At 40.3% G+C, this 19,607-nt stretch overlaps 1 protein-coding gene across 1 annotated transcript in view; it reads left to right on the forward strand.

The window, feature by feature from the left end:
- LOC107099664 (zinc finger CCCH domain-containing protein 3-like) overlaps positions 1-11,540 on the forward strand; it is a 23,406-nt gene extending 11,866 nt beyond the window's left edge. The window contains exons 2-6 of the mRNA XM_015397885.1: positions 2,113-2,276; positions 6,639-6,690; positions 7,085-7,240; positions 7,748-7,817; positions 11,394-11,540. Of these exons, the coding sequence (XP_015253371.1) occupies positions 2,189-2,276; positions 6,639-6,690; positions 7,085-7,240; positions 7,748-7,817; positions 11,394-11,540 (513 nt within the window). The 5' untranslated portion in view covers positions 2,113-2,188. The remainder of the gene's footprint in view (positions 1-2,112; positions 2,277-6,638; positions 6,691-7,084; positions 7,241-7,747; positions 7,818-11,393) is intronic.
- The last annotated feature ends 8,067 nt before the right edge of the window (positions 11,541-19,607 follow it).

The raw sequence follows: 19,607 nt of genomic DNA on the forward strand, positions 1-19,607 counted from the left end.
ATTAAGTGTTAACGAGCAGTTAGACAGATGTACCTAATAAAGTGGCCGGTGAGTGTATATATATATATATATATATATATATATATATATACACATATGTAAGTATATATCGCATAACATCTTCAGGAAAAACTAAAAAATTGGATTTGTATATATGGTCTAGTATTTTCTTATGTACTAATACAGAGTATTTTTTGTAATTATAGAGCCATATACTAATTAGGCTAAAAGTAATGCTCTGTGATATATTTAGGGTTTAAATGATTGATCGGAATATTAATTATTAATCAATTATTGAAAAAATCGTCAGTTAATTTAGATATTGATTAATTGTTAACTGGAAAATAGAAACATGCTTTTAATTGACAGATAAACTCACTTAGAGTAGTAGTTATAACAAGGTTGTAAAAAATAAAAAGGTAACATTTTTTCAAACATTTGCATTCAAGATAAAAAAAAAGTTTTTTTTTCTCTATCAATATGCTAAATCCAGAACTCGTCAAATGGAAAAGTTTTAGTTTCACCTGGTTTACTTTTGTAAAAATTATTTTGGAAACCATTGGTTATCCGATTATTATTCCAAAATAAATAATCTACAGATTTATCTAGATATGTTGCTAAGTATACGGCTGTTGTACAGTATGTTCCGTCTCTTTTATCTTTTATACTGACTGTAGTAAATGTTTTCTGTAGTAAATGTCCTTATGTCAAAGGTTTCATCCATCCATCCAACCCAGCGTTTTACTCTTCTATATCCATGGTTACATAGCCGTTGCAGGTTCAGGGTGAGTGATGTAAAAAGGAAGCAGGGGAGACGTGTGTCATGTAGTCCAAATATGACATTCCTGTTTCAGAAGTTGCATCAGAGATGATTCGATGAGGAATGGGAAAAGATTCCTCTGAAATGACATGAAGCGTAAATCCACCACAGATTTCAGTGAGATTAGTGTTTTTCTCACTCTGATGTTCAAAGTTGGTGAATAAACATTTGGAACACACTGAGCATTAACACCCCTGGTCACCCCCTGACTAGAGCCTGGTGTCAGGGTTAACTGCTGCCTGTGTTAACTACTCATGTCATATCCTCATTAACCTCCGCTGTGGTTGTGGGGGCCACCCTGTTCTTGTTTAAGCCTCCCTAGGTGGCAGTAAGAGCTTCAACATTAGCCCTGATTATGGCTCCCCTGGCTGCAGTTGCCCCGTGTAGGGCAGCCACTGATCTTGTAGCAGTGAAGCTGAGTGTCTGTGCTGCTGAGTTATGGCTCACACTCAGGTGCTTCATGGACGTGAACGCAGCTGAGAGTTGATATTTACTTTTTTCTCTGTTATTTGCAGCATTGCAGCAGCTGTGCACGTGTCAGCCGTCCATGCAGGTTGTTTTGTGCACGACGTGCGTTTGGGGTAACCCTCTCTTTTCTCCGTAATGGGAGGCGTGAACTCTCGCTCTAAACCCATTTCCAGCCCATCTGAAATACGGCAGCAAATTACCACCAACGGCGCCCTGCACACCAGCCCCAATCCACCCCAAATAGAAGTGACAGGACAGCGCAATTTATCGCTATAACCCCTGCACCGCCCCACCACCACCCAGCAGCTTCTCATGTCCAACCGCCCGCACACATGTAGCAGCCCACTGACTGAATCCTGGATGCAGAGAGCTGTGATTGTGTGCATTGTACATACTGTAGCTGGAGTGTGTGTGTGAGGTCTGTACACTCCAGCGTAGGGGCCAACCTCGCTGCTCTGGCCCCCTGCCCTGCCTATTATCTCATTGATTTCCTCCTCTCCTCTTTTCAATTCTCTCCATTTCCACACTGCCGTCCTTTCCATTAGAGGAGCAATTTAACAGAGTGCTGTGACATGGGAGGAAAAGGAGGGGAGGGGGGACTACAGGATGGGAAACATAAAGTAAAGAGGGGAGGTATTGTGGAAGAGCTGGAGGTGGGGGTGGGAGGGCAGAAAGAGGTGTGGAATTAACAGGGCGATGAGCGGATAACGTTCTTTAACATTTAAAAAAAAAAAAAAAAGTCAGATCTGAACACTACACACTTCTTCCCTTAAACTAAATCATATAAAAGCAACACTTTTTGTTTTTCTACTTCTTTCTCTCAGGACTTTCCTCCAAAACCGCCTCCGAGGTCCCCACGACAGGCACCAGGCATCCGGGCGACGCTGGACTGGGCCCGAAATGTGCTGGATCCGAGGCTCTCTGTACCGGGTGTCTGCCAATAAGCTTTCCCGCACAGTGGCGCCACACACATCGATTGACCGGAGAGGTACAGGTGGTCAAGAGTCTCACACATAAGTGTTGAGATGTTTTTTTTCCAAGTCTTGTGTCAAAAAATACTTGATATATTGAGCAGTCTATATTCTTTTCTTCTGTTTTTTTATTAAATCAACTCGTCTTCTATGGGTTTCAAACATACTGAAACTCTTCACAGATGTTGCTGTATAGATTTTTTAGCGATTGAGAGACTTTTTTTAAACAGGTTTGACTGTATCTTAGATTGACATATTAGCCTCAGAGAAATGCATGATGGGAGTCTCCTTTTTCCACCACATCTCAGTGCTTCTATATTGATTGAGGTATGATTACTATAGGGGCCACTGATGTACAGTATTCTCACTGTCAAAAGAGATTCATCTGAGATTAATAGATATTTGTGACATGATGATAAAGATCTGATGTTTAAATTGAGCTTAATTGGTCCTAAGGGGCCCAAAGTGTTTTAGTCCATCAGCATCGAGGTTTGACATCATTTAGAGATGATATTCTACTTATAGTACCTTGTTTCTTACATTTTTTATGTACTCTTTGCTTTTCTGACATCTTGAACAAGCCTGTTGTCTGACATAAGTGAAAAATTCTTATCCACACAGGAGCCGTCATGTCGACGTCTTCTCTTCTTTCTAATGTATTTCCGAATCCATTATATTGTGTTATTAGTAAATTATAGACTTTCCCTATTTTGAAACCATGGCTGATTTGGAAACATCAACTGTACCTCATTCAAAGTCTGTTCAATCGCATTTTCCTCTCATTCTGATGCTTGGTTTAAATTTCAAAAAGTTGTGTTGATCACATCTGGACACCTAATAGCGCCGAGTTGCTGCCGTGAGACCGACCAGTTTGCTGTTTGTGTGTGAGGAAGCATTTAATAAAAAAAATAAGTAAATAAATAAAATAAAAGTAATAATAATAAAAAATAAAAATAAAAAAAAAAGGAAGCATTTAAACAGCCGTACCCAAGATAGTGAGCAATGATTCATGGCCTCTGCTTTGAAACCAGTCAGTGGAACGAAGGTCTGTACCCACTTTTTGTTTTTTTTAAACCCCCCCCTCGGAAACAAATATTTCAGATGATCATAGCCAGACTTTGTGGGTAACAAAGCAGAACTTAAAGTGTAAGAGTGAAGTTGAACATTGTTGCTTTGTATATTAACGATTGCTGCAGTTTTAGCTGTGAATCAGGAGCAGTCAGAGAAAAGAAAAAGTGAACTGGACCACAAATCTTTGCTGCTGGTTCAGCATCTGTTTGTAGTTCTTTTAGCTTTAATATAGTGATTTGGACACATTTCAGTTGGTATTAAAAATTACAGCCTGTTTGGGTTTTACAGCCAGTTCTGTTCTGGACCGCTGTCAGAGGTCCAGGACTGTAAGTGTTTGTACACCCTAAGGTGGTATGGCCGTGTTTATTCATGTTTGTGGCTGAAGCTTCGTCCACATACTTTATAACAGACTTATGTGAGCAGGCTGTATTTGCCATCTGAAATAATAAAGTTGTCATCTGTCAGAGCGGCGAGGGGGAGGGCCCGGAGAAGTGCATGGTGTAGATTAAAGCCCGGATCGGCCTTTCCCCACTTCACTTCCCTGCCTCTCTTTTCCACATTCTTGTTCTACTAAACCTTCAGGTGAAATTGAAGAGCCGTGTGCTGTTCAACTCGTGACCGGCATCCCAACGTGCTCTCCCGCTCTGTTCCTGCATCCTCCAGAACATGCATCAGGTTTCTGTGCAACAGGAGCTGCAGTTTCACGTCTTGAAATCTCCCCATGCTGTGCCTGAGCAACCCTAAAGCGCCCATCCTTGAGGGCAGCGTTGTGAGCTATAAGGTCCCAAATTTAGAAGCATGATTAAGATAAACTTTAGCCTTTACATCCTCACCTTCTCCGTCCTTTCATAGCCTCCACCAACCCTCACCTTCTTCTCTGCCTGGTATTTATGATGTCTTCGGACTAAAAGGGACATCACGATTCGTCTTGGCTCCAATGTGTCAATCCACCACAGTATAAATAACCCGTCACCTATCAAGTTCTTATTGCATGAGTCTGCACACACACAAACACACATTGCAGGCTCCATCTGATGTGACTAAATGATGGTCGCTTTCTTTAAGAGAACTTGACATGTGGAGGTTCAAACTGCAGAAGATTGTATTTAAATAAAACAAATAAATAAGAACTTTTCTTTTTAAGTCATCCAGATATGCAGCCATGTTTTGTCACCATGTGGATGTACTTGCCTATAATATTGCGCTAACATTTCACAACATATGTTAGTTTGAAGGAGTTTATGAACTGGTGTGACTGTCAGGCTGTAAATTCTGGATAATCTCTTAATGCTTAAATTGCTCGTATGTTGGCTTCTAAGGGTTATGTTTAAATAAATAAAACATTTCTCAGTATTTATTGAGACAGAACGTGGTGAAGATTCTCAGCCATCCATGTCATAGTCATTCCAACAAAGTTAAAAAAGTAAAAAAAAAAAAAAACACGACACTTTTTTCCCAAAGTTGAAAAACGTTCCCCTCCAAACCAAGAAACCTTCCCAAATCAAAATGGCCGGAAAAGAAGGGGGAAAAAAAAAAACGATTTGAGCTCAAATTGCGTTTCTAACATTTAAAGATTCAGAATCGATTCTCGTTTCCTTTAAAAACGATTTTTTTTGCGGGTGCGGATGTGCCTTATCAGGCACCGTAGTGTTTGGCGAAACCAATAAGCAGCATGAGCTATGCACAGGCATGCAAGCGTTAGCCTAGCAGGCTACCGAGTGTTGTGTAGTGTTGTGTGAGCTACTGTGTTTATTGCAGCTAAAGTATGGAGGACGAAAAAAAAGAAATTCAACCGCCTCAGTGGTCTTTAAAAGCAACCATTTGGAAACACTTTGGATTTTACCTTTATCCCAGCCCGGGTAAGAAAGGGCTTGACATGACTCTGCGATTTGCAGAGATTGCAATGGTAAAGTTAAGTATTTCGGGAGTACTTCAAATCCCCGTTGTCATCTTCAAAGACATCACCCAAAAACATAGTGTTGTATTTGTACAAGTTTAAAAATTCGAGCAGTATAAATCCAAGACATGTTGTCTTGGATTTACCTTTCGGTGTTTACATTATTGCAATAGGTAAATAAAACATTTACAATTATAAAGTCTTTATAAATGTACCCTTCTTTCATGCCAGCAGACTGGAATAGATCCTGAGAATCATTTTGAATCGTAAATTAATCGTTTCTGAATCGAATTGTTTGGATTTAAAAGAATCGGGGGGAAAAAATCGAATTGTGACCCCAAGAATCGATTCCTAATCGAATCGTGGGAATCCCAAAGATTCACAGCCCTACTGGAGGGGTGTTTGAGTTCCAGGCTTAGAGAGTGGCACAAGTAAAAGCCTTCTTATGGCTTAGAAAACTTGCAAATTGAACCGAAAAAACAGGTCCACCACCTAGTAATGGGGAGTCATTGAGCTCTTTGTTGGCATGCAACACTCAATACTGGCCTATGCCTCTGAAAAGGGAGTCGTCAGGGTCAATGTTGGCCTGGCTAACCAAATGATTTGTTTTGGTCCCCTGCATGGCGATGGGGTTTGTGATGCCAGAAGGAATCAACTCTAGTCAGAACATTATATAGGAATTTATTTGATGTAAACTTTTCTTATAGATATCCTTTAACTTTTTTTCATGGTGCTTGTAAAAATGTTCTATTTCTTATTATACTATAATATTTCATAATATTTTATTAAATTATTTTTTTCCCCAGTAAGTAAATGAAGAATTTAACCTTTTATTTCATTTACATAATCTAGTTTTACAGATATTGAAGACTAAAACTTTTGGAAAACTAGACAATTGCAAAAAAAAAACATATAAGACCAGGCTTTCCATATTGTCTACATTGTTTCCTCTGCTGAACATCCTCCATAGCTGGTGTTAAGCTAGTATTGTAATACTAAAGTGCCGATCATTACACTTCAGATTCTTTGTCTTGAATACATTTGTTTTTGATCAGATTTGAAGATTTTTTAGCAAATTCTTTTTACTAAAACCTTCTGGGGTTTCTGTTGTGAAGGTTTTACATTTTAAAACTTTGAAAACTCAAGAAGTCCTTGTTGCATTGGCTACATTATTACACCTCTGAGATTGGCCTCGGAAATGATCCTCTATGGACGAATGAGAGTTTACATTCAGAAACAGCATAATAATATTCAGATTTTAAGAACTGTTGATAGTAGGGACAAAAAAACAAAGTGGCTTCACAAAGGAAAGAAAGAAAGGAGAGCAATACAGATTTGCATATCTCTTGTGCTAAATAGTTTCTTGTGTTTTGTGTGGAAACATAAATCTGTTTCTTCCCTTCCTCCTCAGGAAAGTCCTCCAGTCCACACACGTCTCCTGCCCTGACCCGTCATTTAGCCAGGTAACGCCCACAGCACTGGTTTAGCCTGTTCTTTTACCTACACAGCACCAGCTTGAGAAAGTTAATCAAAGTTTGAAATGATCAAGAGTTAAATGTGGGTCATTCTGCTAGTGCTCTTAAAATGACGGCAACTTCATGAAACTAAATCCAGCCAACATGTTTGCATCTGATCCTCCTCACTCTCCCACAGTATTAACTGCCTTTCATCACCACCGGCTCAGGACTATGAGTCCAGAAGTAATCCTTTAAAATTAGTATATGGGGAACACTGGTACCCAGAAACACTCACATGGTTCAAAGCTGAAACAGAAACTCGGTTGATAAATGTTCTCATCTCACATTACCTCAAACGTTGAGTTTATGATGGATTTTTGTGGTTTGTCAATGTCTCCAGTCGTGCAGTCCAGCGGAGCATTGCCATCATCAGACACGCTCGTCAGAAAAAGGACCAAAAGCAGTTCTGCATGTATTACAACCGCTTTGGCAAGTGTAACCGTGGCACAAGCTGTCCCTTCATACATGATCCGGACAAAGTGGCTGTCTGCACCAGGTAACAATAAGGTTCAAGACTGACTGAATATAGAGACAAATGCTGTCTTTGTTTATCTCCTCCTTTCAAAGTATATGCTTTACTTATTTTTTTATTTGCTAGGTAAATTATAAGTTTATAGGAAGTGAAGGACAGAATTCACACCAATCCAGCTCAATCCAAATCCCCCAGTTGAATGTTTAATTCTCCTTTTTAGGTGTTAAGTTAAATCACATGTGCGATTTGTTAAGCACAGGTGGGTACAAAAATATCTTATGCACATTGAAGCCACGTTTGATTAGCCTTTTGGTTTTCCCTCATGCTTACTCAGGAGGAGGAGAACTTGCTGAAAAGTCAATGACTCTAGGCAACTGACTGAGCTGCCTTAAGTTTTGTGGGATAGTTTCTTTTTAAATCAACAAGTTAATGATTTATTTTGAGTAAAAGTTTGGGAAAGTCAACACCTTCTGCCTCATTACATAACAACTTTCCTTTTTTAAACTTCATTTTATGGTTTCCCTCCTGCAGGTTTCTGAGAGGGACATGCAAGCAGGCGGATGGGACATGCCCATTCTCCCACAAGGTTGCCAAAGAGAAGGTAATATATACACCCACATCATGGCCTACATGTCAGACAACTTAGTGTTTTATAGCTTTTCATGGCGAAGGCCAGGCTTTGGTGCACTGTGACGGTGTAAGATGACAAGCTGCTGGGTACAGTCGTCGTGGATCGTATTTGGTCTCTTGGCACAGCTCCTGTTTCCATGGACGGTGTGGAGTTAGGAAGGCATGACCCAGTGGTGGATTGGAGCTGAAGAGAGAACATCATCAGAGCTCTTTGGATTTTGATGCACTCATATTTTTAATGTGCTATGTTGTTGCATGGTAACCATTCATTTTATCTCATGCAAAACATTTATTAATTGGATGATACTCTTTTTTACCAGTATGCATTTGCACAGGTCTCATCACATGTCCTACAATGCTCAGTAAGCTCTGTAGGTTGTGATAGTTTAGGTTTTGCAGCCATGGGACCTGGGCACCTTGGAGTCATTAAGTGGACTATAAACTCCTCCTTAAACCTAAGTAATCAGAAAAAGAAGAGAATCTAGCTTTTGAAACTGTACTGTCAAAGTTTATACCTCACAAAAAGAAAATGTGGCTGGAACTTCAGAGTTCAGTACAAAAAAAAATCTCTGCAAACAGCAGTGAACTGAGGCAATGTTGGTATAAAACAAGGGTCCAACATTCCTAAACAGCAATGTTAAAAGCTAGAGAATCAAATAATTTTGTTGTTTTTTTGTTATCTGCTTATTTAGTATCACCTTATTTATTACATTTGTTTTATAATCAAATAGTAATTATATCATTGTCTTCTGATTTTTAAAAGCATAAGCGTGTTTATTTGGCCTCTTTGAGAAAGTGTAGCTATGCCAAGAAAGTGAAAGCTTTCTTTGTATTGACAAACAACCCACAACAGGTGCCCTGCTGGCCTCACCCGTCTCACACACAGTCCCACAATGCAGAGCACCTGTGTTGGTTGTCAGCCCGCTGTCTGTATGTGCTGAGAGCCCAGCTGTCTGTTTGCAATGCCCCCCTCACCTGCAAATGCTCGTCCCTCCCTCCAGGGGATACACCCACTCTTATTTCACGCAGATCCCCTAAGTGGGGCTGTACACGGCTAAAGTAGACGGGGTAATTGTATGTGGGCATAGGAAGAGTGGGGGCAGCTCTAGGGTGATGCATCCTGCACCTCTCCAAACTTGATCCAGGCACTAGTGTGGATATCCAGGCTTGTATATCCACACTATCTTACCAAGATCCCTTCCAGCTGCCACAAATACTTGGAAACCAAATACATGCCGGCCAACTCCCCTCGCACCCTCCCTCCACAGCAGGGAACGCTACCCGCCTGTCCACCCCTGGCCCTGGTCTGTCCACGCATCCAGGACACATAAACACATCATGAGGGCTGGCCGAGCTGCAGCCTGAATAAATATTTCTGTAGCAGTTAATTAGGTAAAAGAGATCCCATCTCAGTGAGGTGGAGCCTCTCTCACACCCATCTCCCTGCACTGAACTCCCTCTGTGGTATATTTAGAGCTAGCCCCCCTCCTCCCCCTGCATGTCAAACAGGACATCTCTCTGCACACAGACACACATGCTGTCAAGACGCACATCCACTTTCCTGCTGCTCCTGTCAGCTGCAATTAAGGTTATTTAGCTGCTCAGTGTGACAGATTGGCCAGCTCGTGGGACTCATCTGTAGGGAACTGGACAGTGGTGTGGTTTCAGAACCGCATGTATGTTTACAAAGTCATGTAATTTCACCCTCTATTACTCCGGTCTTTTGCTTTATGTTTCATTTCTGTCTTCATGAAACTGTTTAGCAAATCACTGCAGCCAAGTTTTCCTTCTGAAAGATTAAGATCAAAATAATTTGCTTTTCTATCATGCACCAGCCAACCCACCTGCAAGCCCTATTGTGGAAAAAAAGAACACCAAGCTGTCCCCCTGTAATAATGCACATATCTTTAATAGAATAGAATAGATTAGAATTAAACTTTATTGTCATTACATTGTCACAAGTACAAAGCAACAAAATGAACTTTCTGCATCTCACCCAGGGGTGTCAAAGTGGTTCCAGAAAGGGCTGTGTGGCTGCAGATTTTCTTTCCAAGCAAGCAATAGCTCACCAGACTCCAGTCATCTCATCAAGTGAGTCCAATCTGAACATGATGACTTTATGAGATACTGGAGTCTGGTGTGCTATTGCTTGGTTGGAAAGAAAACCTGCAGCCACGCGGCCCTTACTGGAACCACTTTGACACCCGTGATCTATCCCATCCCTTTGGGGAGCAGTGGGCTGCCACTGTGCGGCGCCCGGGAAAAAGTGTGGGGTTAAAGGTTCTCAGGGACCCAGAGTGGCAGTTCCTGGGAGTGGGGCTTGAACTCAGAACCTCTGGGGTCCAAGTGCAATGCCCTAACCACTAGTCCACCAATCCCCTAACTTCCTAAACTCCTTATGATTGGATACCTCCAGACAAATTCAAGAGCAAATAATTATCTTTAGATGTCCTATAAAACATAAACACTTTCTTTTTTTTTTTGTCTATGATTCAATTCCAGCTAGAAACAGTTGTTTTTTGGAACCTCAGCTATATTTAAGGGGACAATAGTGGGCAAATAGCATCATGAAGATCAAGTAGTAAAATAGACACATATGGAACAAAGTTGTGAAGCTTAGAGCAGGACATCACACAGAGCTCTGGAAAAGCTGTCATACAAAAGGTAAAAAATGAGTGCACAACTGTACATCTACCATACGATGACTGTCCATTTAAACTGCCCTCCTCGGTAGGATGACCATTAATCTGACAAGAGGCCAACAGGCCCCTGGTATCTTTGGAGCAGCTACAGAGATCTACAGCTCATGATGGAGATGTTGTGTTTAGGACAGTTATAAGTTGTGTACTCTTCATATCTAGCAATAAGAAGTCTGAAGTTTACTCAAAGGGGACACAGAAAGATAAAGGAGAATAAGGTACTCTGGTCGGAGTAAAAGTTCTTCTGCATATGTGCAAATATGTGTGGATTAAACAAATTTTGTAAAATACACTTTAAACCCATTTTAAAACAGAGCCTCCTGTGTTTTTATAGTTAGAGACGGGGTCTGTCTGAGTATATGATAACTAGGTAGAGCTTGATTCAAGGAAATCCTGAGGAAAAATGTTCAGGATCAGTTAAAGACTTGATGCTTGGTAGAGGCTAATTAGTTAGACAATGACCTAAAACCAAAAAAATACAATGGGATGCTGCAGATCAGACATAATCATGTTGTAGAACTGCCCAGTCATAGTAGAGACATAAATACTATTGAGAATTTTGACAAGACTTAAAAGGTAATATCCCATCTAATCTGACGGATCTGAAACTGGTTTGTCAAAAAAATAAAGGGAGGCAAAGCCTGCGGCTTCTGATTTGGAAAGCTGGTGGAGACATTCCCCTAAAGTCTTGCTACTTGAACTGTAGAGAAGGATGCTCTAACATGACAAAAGATGTTCAAAGAGTATGTGTACTTTTGTAAAGCATGGTGAAATATGAAATACTGGGAGATTTATGTCACTCTATCTTGGATTGTTATTGCTTACCTCTTGTCTTCATGTATCCACAGATGCCAGTGTGTTCATACTTTTTGAAGGGAATCTGTAACAACAGCGACTGTCCCTATAGCCATGTCTACGTGTCTCGTAAGGCTGAAGTGTGCGAAGACTTTGTCAAAGGCTACTGTCCCGAAGGAGAGAAGGTAAAAACCCAGTAAATCAAAAGAATGTCAGAAACCTTATTAAGTTTAATTTCACACAACTGAAATGACCTCATATTGAGTTGTTGGTGAAACTTTAAATATTAAAATCAATGGCCAACCAAATGGCACAACGATATCCAGGTCTGCCAAATAAGAACTGAACTAGATTGGCAGAATTTGATTATAAGATTCAAACGATATTCACTCAAGTCTTGGCTAAATAATGTGCATACACATTTTTGTACATTAAAATATTTTTATTTGAGAGTTCACCTGAAGTTATAATGTTGCACAGGGACCAGCACCTTTACTGTTTTCTTTAGGCAGGTGAAATTAGTTGGGGGTTTTTTTCAGATTTTTCCTTATTTCAAATGATAATTGGATCATTTCCCTCACTTCTGAATACTTGATATATCATTTCAGAGCTCTTCCTTTAGGCTGCGCTCTTCAGATGAACAAACAGGTTTATTGTGTAACAGATATTAGGTTCCACTGAAGTTAAAATGAGACTTAGGTAAACAAGTGTTCTGGTAACCAACACACATGCAGGGACACACTGGCAGCAACAGCTGCAGGGGGTGCTGGTCCATAATGGCATGACTGTAGTGTCTGAGTGACATATTTAGGGCCTGATGGGTAACAGAAAGCCACTTACACATGACTCGAGATGCTCGAGTCATCCTTCAAACACACACTGTCTCTCTCTCACACACGGCATCCCCCTGTCCTCCTCAAGCATCCCCTCTGCTACTCCCCCTCCCAGGCTTTAACTCCCTTTGTCTCCCCCTTCTGCCCTCCCTCTCTGCTCATCTTTGAGTGTGAAACAGATGCTTTTTCACACTGTCAGACTTCATTTAAATGGTGCGTGGGGAAATGAGGGTATAGAAAACAAAAGGGATATTAATATTTATTCTATTAGCTGAAGTGCTTAGCTCTGTGATTTTCCCCTGTGTGTGTTTGTGCCTGAGTGCTTCTGTGTGTGTGTTTACGGAGCGCTTCGCTGTGAGCCACTGGCGGCTGCATGATGGATAGCAGGCAGTAATTATAGATGGGAAAACTGCTGAGGATGGCACTCTGAGCCGGGCAGGCAGACACCACAGCAGCTCAGGGGTTAAGTCTGCTTTTCGGCTTCGTTCCTCCTCCTCTTTCATCCTGCCTGATTCTGGCTTTGTCTCATCCTCTATCCTAACCACATCTCCCTAAACTCTGTACTGCAATAATTCTGACTCTAGTTTGTTACTTTTTGTTTTCTCTCTCAAATGTTAACTTTCTTTCTCTAAATGTTTTAGTTTAAAAAGGAATTCGTCACTCACAACATTTAGGATGCTGAGTGAAGTTTTCATTGATTAAAATAAAATCACCTCAGGTAACTTTAGCTGTGCTCTTTAAGAGAGACCTACAAACCGTTTTTTAGTGTTACTAATTTTAAAAACAATGTATGTGTTGTAAATTTCTGTGAAGCAGCATTAAACTTGTGAAGAACTATTTTCTTTTGAGAAAATAGTGCATCCTGAAAGCATTTACAGCTTCTTTACATTTTTTTTCAAATGTTGTTGTCTTACAGGATAAAGCTGATCCAAGTTGTCCATGAAACAATTTACATTCCATATTGACAAAGTGAAAATCGGGTTTTAGACTTTTTTTTTTTTTATGAAAATGAAAATTAACTAGTGCATAAGTATTTACACCCTTAGATATAACACACAAAGTTGAACACTGGTGAATCCAAATTCCTCTGAAAATGGATCAGATGTTATTACTAGGGGTACACCTATTTTGGATATTGATATCGGGAAGCAGTCTGATGTCAGCGAAACAGCTAATATCAAAATATATCAGCTTTAATCTAAAATGTTTGTGTTTATCATGCTGATAGAAACCCTGCTCTCGGGCGTGCAGGTGGTGCAGTGGTTAGCGTGCACGACCCATATACGGTGGCCTTAGACCTCGACGCGGGCGACCCGAGTTTGAATCCGACCTGTGGTCCTTTCCTACATGTCTCTCTCCCTCTCTCATACTCCTCTTTCCTGTCAGCCTACTGTCAAAAAAAGTGCCGTCAAAAAAAAAAAAAAAACCTGCACTCATTTTGGAACAGAGAGGTATATGATAGTTAGAGTCCATTTTATTTACAAATAATCTGACAGCATGTTAGAGCGACATAATCTGTCTTTTGATAATAGTCTTTACCTTGAAAATCAAATCAAAGCGTTTCACCTATTTTAGTGATCTTTGTTTTATTCAGTTACCTAATAGGCTCCTGTTTTGTTATTTCTTATACATAAATGTAATAATGACTAAGAAAACATCTATTTGTTTTTTTTCAGTCTGTATTTAATACAGCTTATCACTTAATCGTTAATCAGTAAGATCAGTCAATTTTTGATTAATTCATTAATCCATGACTTGCATCCTTAGTTTACAGCCCTGTTCATTCCATGTAGCTCTTTGGTCTCCATTGTTTTGATATATGGGAAGTTGAATGTATGCAAGAAGAGGAAACACAAGGATCCTCCTCTGATCTGGACTAAACTTAAGAGTTTTCAAGCTAGGTCTTGGTGAGAGAGATGACAAAGAAGCCAAAAGTCAAAAAGGCAGATCTCTTACCTTATGGGGACAGGAAAGGTCATACAGAGGGTCATCCTTCACCAATCAGGCCTTCATGATAGAGTTTCCACATGAAGGCCAGACAAGCAGCTGACTGAGGGCTCAACTCAGGCAGATAGTCTGAGTATTAAACCAGCTTGTTTCTATTTGCAATGTGGCTTAAAGTTTTAATGCTCCTCCTAATAATTACTAAAAGCTTCTATATTTAGCTTGTATTTGTTGTGTATTTCAATTTTTTCGACAGCGCATCCTAATGAAATTGATTCATTGATTAAATTGATTAATAAACTTACCATCCATGGTATTAGGTACACCTTGCTAGTTCCGGGTTGGACCCCATTTTGCCTCCAGATCTGCCTTAATCATTTGTGCCATAGATTCAACAAAGTACTGGAAACATTCCTTAGATTTTAGCCTATATTAACATGGTAGCATGTCACAGTTGCTGCAGATTTGTCGCCTGCACATCGATGGTGGAAATCTCTCTAAGTGCTCTATTGCATTGAGATTTGGAGACTGTGGAGGCCATTTGAGTGCAGTGAACTTGTTTAAGAAATCCGTCTGAAAGGATTCACACTTTATGACACGCCGCGTTATCCTCCTGGAAGTAGCAAAAGGAGATGGGTGCACTGTGGTCATAAAAGGATGGATATGGTCTGCAACAATACTTAGGTAAGCTGTGACGTTGACACAATGCTAAATTGGTACTAAAGTGTACCAAGAAAATATCCCGGACACCATCACACCACCACCAACCTGAACCTTTTTACCATCTAAATGTCGCAGAAGAAATCGAGACTCATCAGACCAGGCAGCATTTAAATCTTCTGGTGTTCAATTTTTGCAATTCTGTGAATTGTAGCCTCAGTTTCTTGTTCTTAGCTCACAGAAGCTGTGGTTTTCTGCTGCTGTAGCCCATCTGCCTCAAGGTTTGACATGTTGTGCATAGATGCACTTCTGCATATCTTGGTTGTAACGAGTGGTTGTTTGGGTTACTGTTGCCTTCTATCAGCTTGGACCTGTCTCCTCTGACCTCTAGCATCAGCAAGGCGTTTGCTCCAACAGAACTTTGGCTCACTGGACATTTTCTTTTTTTCAGACCATTCTCTGTAATCCCTAGAGAGGGTTGTGCATGCAAATCCCAGTAGATCAGATGTTTCTAAAATACTCCAAACAGCCCGTTTGGAACCATGCTGCATTCAAAGCCCCTTAAATCACTTTTCTTCCCAAATATGATTCTCGATTTGAACTGCAGCAGATCTCCTTGACCATGTCTAGATGCCTATATGCATTTAGTTGCTGCCATGTGAATGGCTAAATTGAAATTTGTGTTAACGAGCAGATAGACAGGTAAGCTTAGTAAAGTGTAGGTGGGTGGGGTGTATATGGGTGGGTAGGTGTATATTGAAAACGTTCATTAGACTCAGTGATTTGGAAAACGTTTTCAGCTTTTGTTTCAGTTAGCTTAAGATAATTCTTGCCTACAGCTAATGAAATCACAATATTCACTTTCTCAGAAAATTACAATATTATGTCAAACTAATGAAGCTTAAGCAAAAATTCAATCTGGAAGACTATTATCAGCGTCACCTGAACCATCTGCGATGTCCACTGATGAGCTCCAGCCAATCAACTTGGCTTCTCCGAAGCCAATCATCTTTCACAATCCCTTTTATTTAGTTCCTGGCCTAGCCTCTCGCTCCTGTACGCAAGCTAACTTTCAAATCCCTTCACCCCATGTCCTCCCTCACTCAGATTATTTTCAATCCAACTCACCCTTTGGCTTTTTCTACCACCAGTGTCTAGGCCTTCAGGGGGAAAGACTGCTCTAATTCTTTTCCTGGGTTACTCATCCAAGCAAATGTTGATTCACAGCATTAAAGTCTTCTGCCGGGGCCCAAGCGCCAAATAACTTGTTTAATTTATGTCATTAACTGCCTCCATCTCCTTGAACCCCAGTCGGCTTTGGCAGATGGCTCTTGACACTGAGCATGGTTCTGCTGGAGGTTTCTTCCTGTTAAAAGGGAGTTTTTCTCTCCACACTCGCTACATGCATGCTCGGTGTGAGGATTGCAGAGAGTCAATGAGTCCTGGCAATCAGCTGGTTTACATAGATGGAAAATTTTTGAAGAAACTGACTGTTCTACCTGTGTATATTGTGTGCGTGCGTGTGTGTGTGTGTGTGTATATATATAGATATATATCTATATATATATATATATATAGATATATATATATATATATATCACTATTTACTTCATAAACTCCGGGTTTACTGACATATAGCAGCCCAGGTTCCTCTGAAAGCACATTTCAGCTCATCTGCATTGTTAGCTCTGATCTCTGTTGCATTGCTCTTCACTATTCTAAAATATTCCACTGCATTCTTCAGCACACAAATACATCAACACCAAGATAGCATTGTGCTGAGCACTAGTGAAAGTTCTAACGAGGTTGTTATTGCTGCAACATTATTTTTTCTAAGTTTAAAGAGCATTTAGTAATTGACAGGTAAATCCATTAAGGATGCTAAATTAAACCGCGTGCTGCCTAGCGTTTGATAGAACTTGAAAGTGCAGTAAAAACAAAGATCAGTTTCCCTTTTTGGCAGCAGCACTGTTCAACAGTTTTTCTTTCTGTTCTCTGCTTTGGCACGTCCACTGCATCAACGCTATGGTTTCATTTCAATGAATGTAGATGAAGCTAATTTCCCGCTGATCACAACCTGAAGTGCAGTGACACAATGAACCTCCATTTTTCTGCGTGTTTCACTGTGGTCGGCATGATCATGTATCAATCTGGGCTCATTTATTGTTGCAGCCACTCTCTGTGAGCAGCTCGCAATGAGTGTTGGCTAAATGCCTGAGTTGTAAATGCATGTGGGGTCCCTTTTTTATTTTACGGTCTTCGCCATCTCTCAGCCTCCCTCCTTCTCATTTTCTTGCTACTTTTACTCGCTCTCTCTTTCCTTTAGTGAATGTGCTGACTCCTCCTGGTTTTGGCCCAGCAGAGAGCCCTCTAATAGGCCCCAGAGACATCCCAGCATTCCTTAAATCAAGTGGAAAATTGTTAACTTGGTGTGGAATAAAGATGTTCTGTTCACTTTAGCCTTTTTTCCTCCCATTTCCTCCCACTCTGTCTTTTTATGAAAATGAAGATGTATGGAGCTGTGAATAGTGGACTGAGACACTTTCTGTTTGTCACGCTATTTCAGCTTTAACCCATCACAGTCCAAACCTATGAAAACTCTTTACTTTTTGGTGGTGTGAAACCTACCAAGAAACTGGATGTAATAACCCCACATTTTACACAGTTATTACAGCAAAATCTCCACTGACTGTATGGACAGCCTCCCTGCTAATACTTTGCACATTGCCCTTTTGCCAACAGGATAGCCGCCGTACTACTCCTGTAACATCTAACAACACCAGGACAGACTGAAAGAGATACTTGGCCATTGTTCTTTGCACTTAACCTTTAGATCCTCAGAAGTCATGGGTCTTCACTTGTGCTCTTTTTCTACTTGCATGTTTTCTGCTTAGGTGTGGAGGCTAAAAGAGCCGTGAAAGAATGTAGATTTGAATTCTGCTTGAACTATTTCTCTGTTCGTTTGATTTTTTATTTTGATATTATTTTCCTGCAAAAATGACCCAGAAACTATTAGGGCTGGCATAAATATAAATTTATATTTATTTAAATGATGTAATTATTCTACTGAACACCTATTTACAACCACATGATATTGGGGGGGATATAGGAGGAGGAAGGGATTTAACCTGTCAATCTCTCACTCTTAAACCAAGCAAGGAGTTAGAGCTAATCTTTTTTTCCCTTTGTCCTCATTTCAAATAGGTAAACAATCTCCTTCTGTAATTATCAATATTATTATTATCAAGGAGTTTCATATGCCATGTGCTCTGAACAGTATCCCCAGGGCTTCCAGTGGTTACATATAATTGTGGAGGATGCTTTGCCTTATAATGTAAAAAAAAGACAACATATTATATATATTGAATGCTACGGAGCCCCTAAAGGGACATGGAGAAAAAAAAGAAACTTTTGCGAGATCCCACAATACTTTTGCGAGATCTCTCAAAACGTTTTGCCATGTCATGAACCGGAAGTAAAAAAGACACACAACAGTGTACTGCTATGGGAAGATAATACGCCCATGTGTCAGCTACAACAATGGAGGATGAGTTGGAGAGGTTCTTAATTTCTAGAGAAGTCCCAAAACACGACATTACGTGAATGAAGAGAGACAAGGTCAGTATGCAATCCTACGGAGCCCCTAAAGGGACATGGAGGGAAAAAATAACTTTTTGCAAAACTATTGTGGGATCTCGCAAAAGTTCTTTTTTTCCCTCCATGTCCCTTTAGGGGCTCCGTAGAATGCATTCCAAAAGTTGTCCAAAGGGAAAAATGCTTTACAATGCTTTAAAAAAAAAAAAAAAAAACAGCTTACCCTGGCTGTATGAGTTAAATTGTCCAAATATATAGTCTTTCTATATTCAAGGCGAAAGTTGATTAAAACCTGATCTTGGTATGGGTCTGAAACAAAAAGTTTCAATTTTTCTTCATAAAATCTACGGTAATAAATCTAGAATCTAGAAAAGCCTCTGACTGAAGACTATCTTCTAATATACAGTATATGAAAATATATTATTATTATTATTATTATTATTATTATTATTATTATATAATTATAATATATTATATATTATATTATTTGTTTACTCATGTCTAAATAAAAAAGCAGGTATCAGATGCTTGAAACTTTGCATGAAAAAAAGCTCTTTATGACATAACGCATCAAACCTGCAGCTGCAGTTCAAAAGCTGATGGCTATGTTAAGATTTAGTTGCACAAATCTGTGCATGGCTGTGAACAATATATTTTTTCATTTGCATCTACAGCAACATCACTGGTGAGTTTTAGATATTATTTTTAGAAATCTCTTCAGCCAAAGCCATAAAATGTTTCACAACATCTGAGCCTTCAGTGGGCTGAGTAGTGACGTCTGAACCAAACAGAGCACGATTGTCATCTCTGACACCTGCGGCAGCAATGATTTGTTCAGTGAAATGTTGCGTCAAAACCGCAGGCCGATAAGATGATCCGGAGAAACATTTGACAGCGAGCTGATCCCTGACCGCCCTGTCTCCCAGAGGGGCACAGGAACATGGGTGTGAGGGTGGTGAGAGGGGCTCTGATAGCAGAGTCTGGGGCCCCCAAAACTCTCCAGAGGGAGTGGACCCAGAGTCCACAATGTTCCTGGAAAATCGATCTCTCTTCCCTACACACACACTGGGCAGCCTGCACTCCGGAGTGAATATAATTAGCTTCTCTGACAGGTGGGAGGGATCAGATCTCTTGGAGAATGAAGCTACCAATTTACACCCGTATTACACACTCGGACACACTCAGCTGCAAACATGTGTGTGAACGCTCACACTCCCATGCACTGCCCTCTTCTGA

The sequence above is a fragment of the Cyprinodon variegatus genome, unplaced genomic scaffold, assembly GCF_000732505.1.
Source record: "Cyprinodon variegatus isolate N-32 unplaced genomic scaffold, C_variegatus-1.0 Scaffold895, whole genome shotgun sequence".
NCBI classification, from domain to species: Eukaryota; Metazoa; Chordata; class Actinopteri; order Cyprinodontiformes; family Cyprinodontidae; genus Cyprinodon; species Cyprinodon variegatus.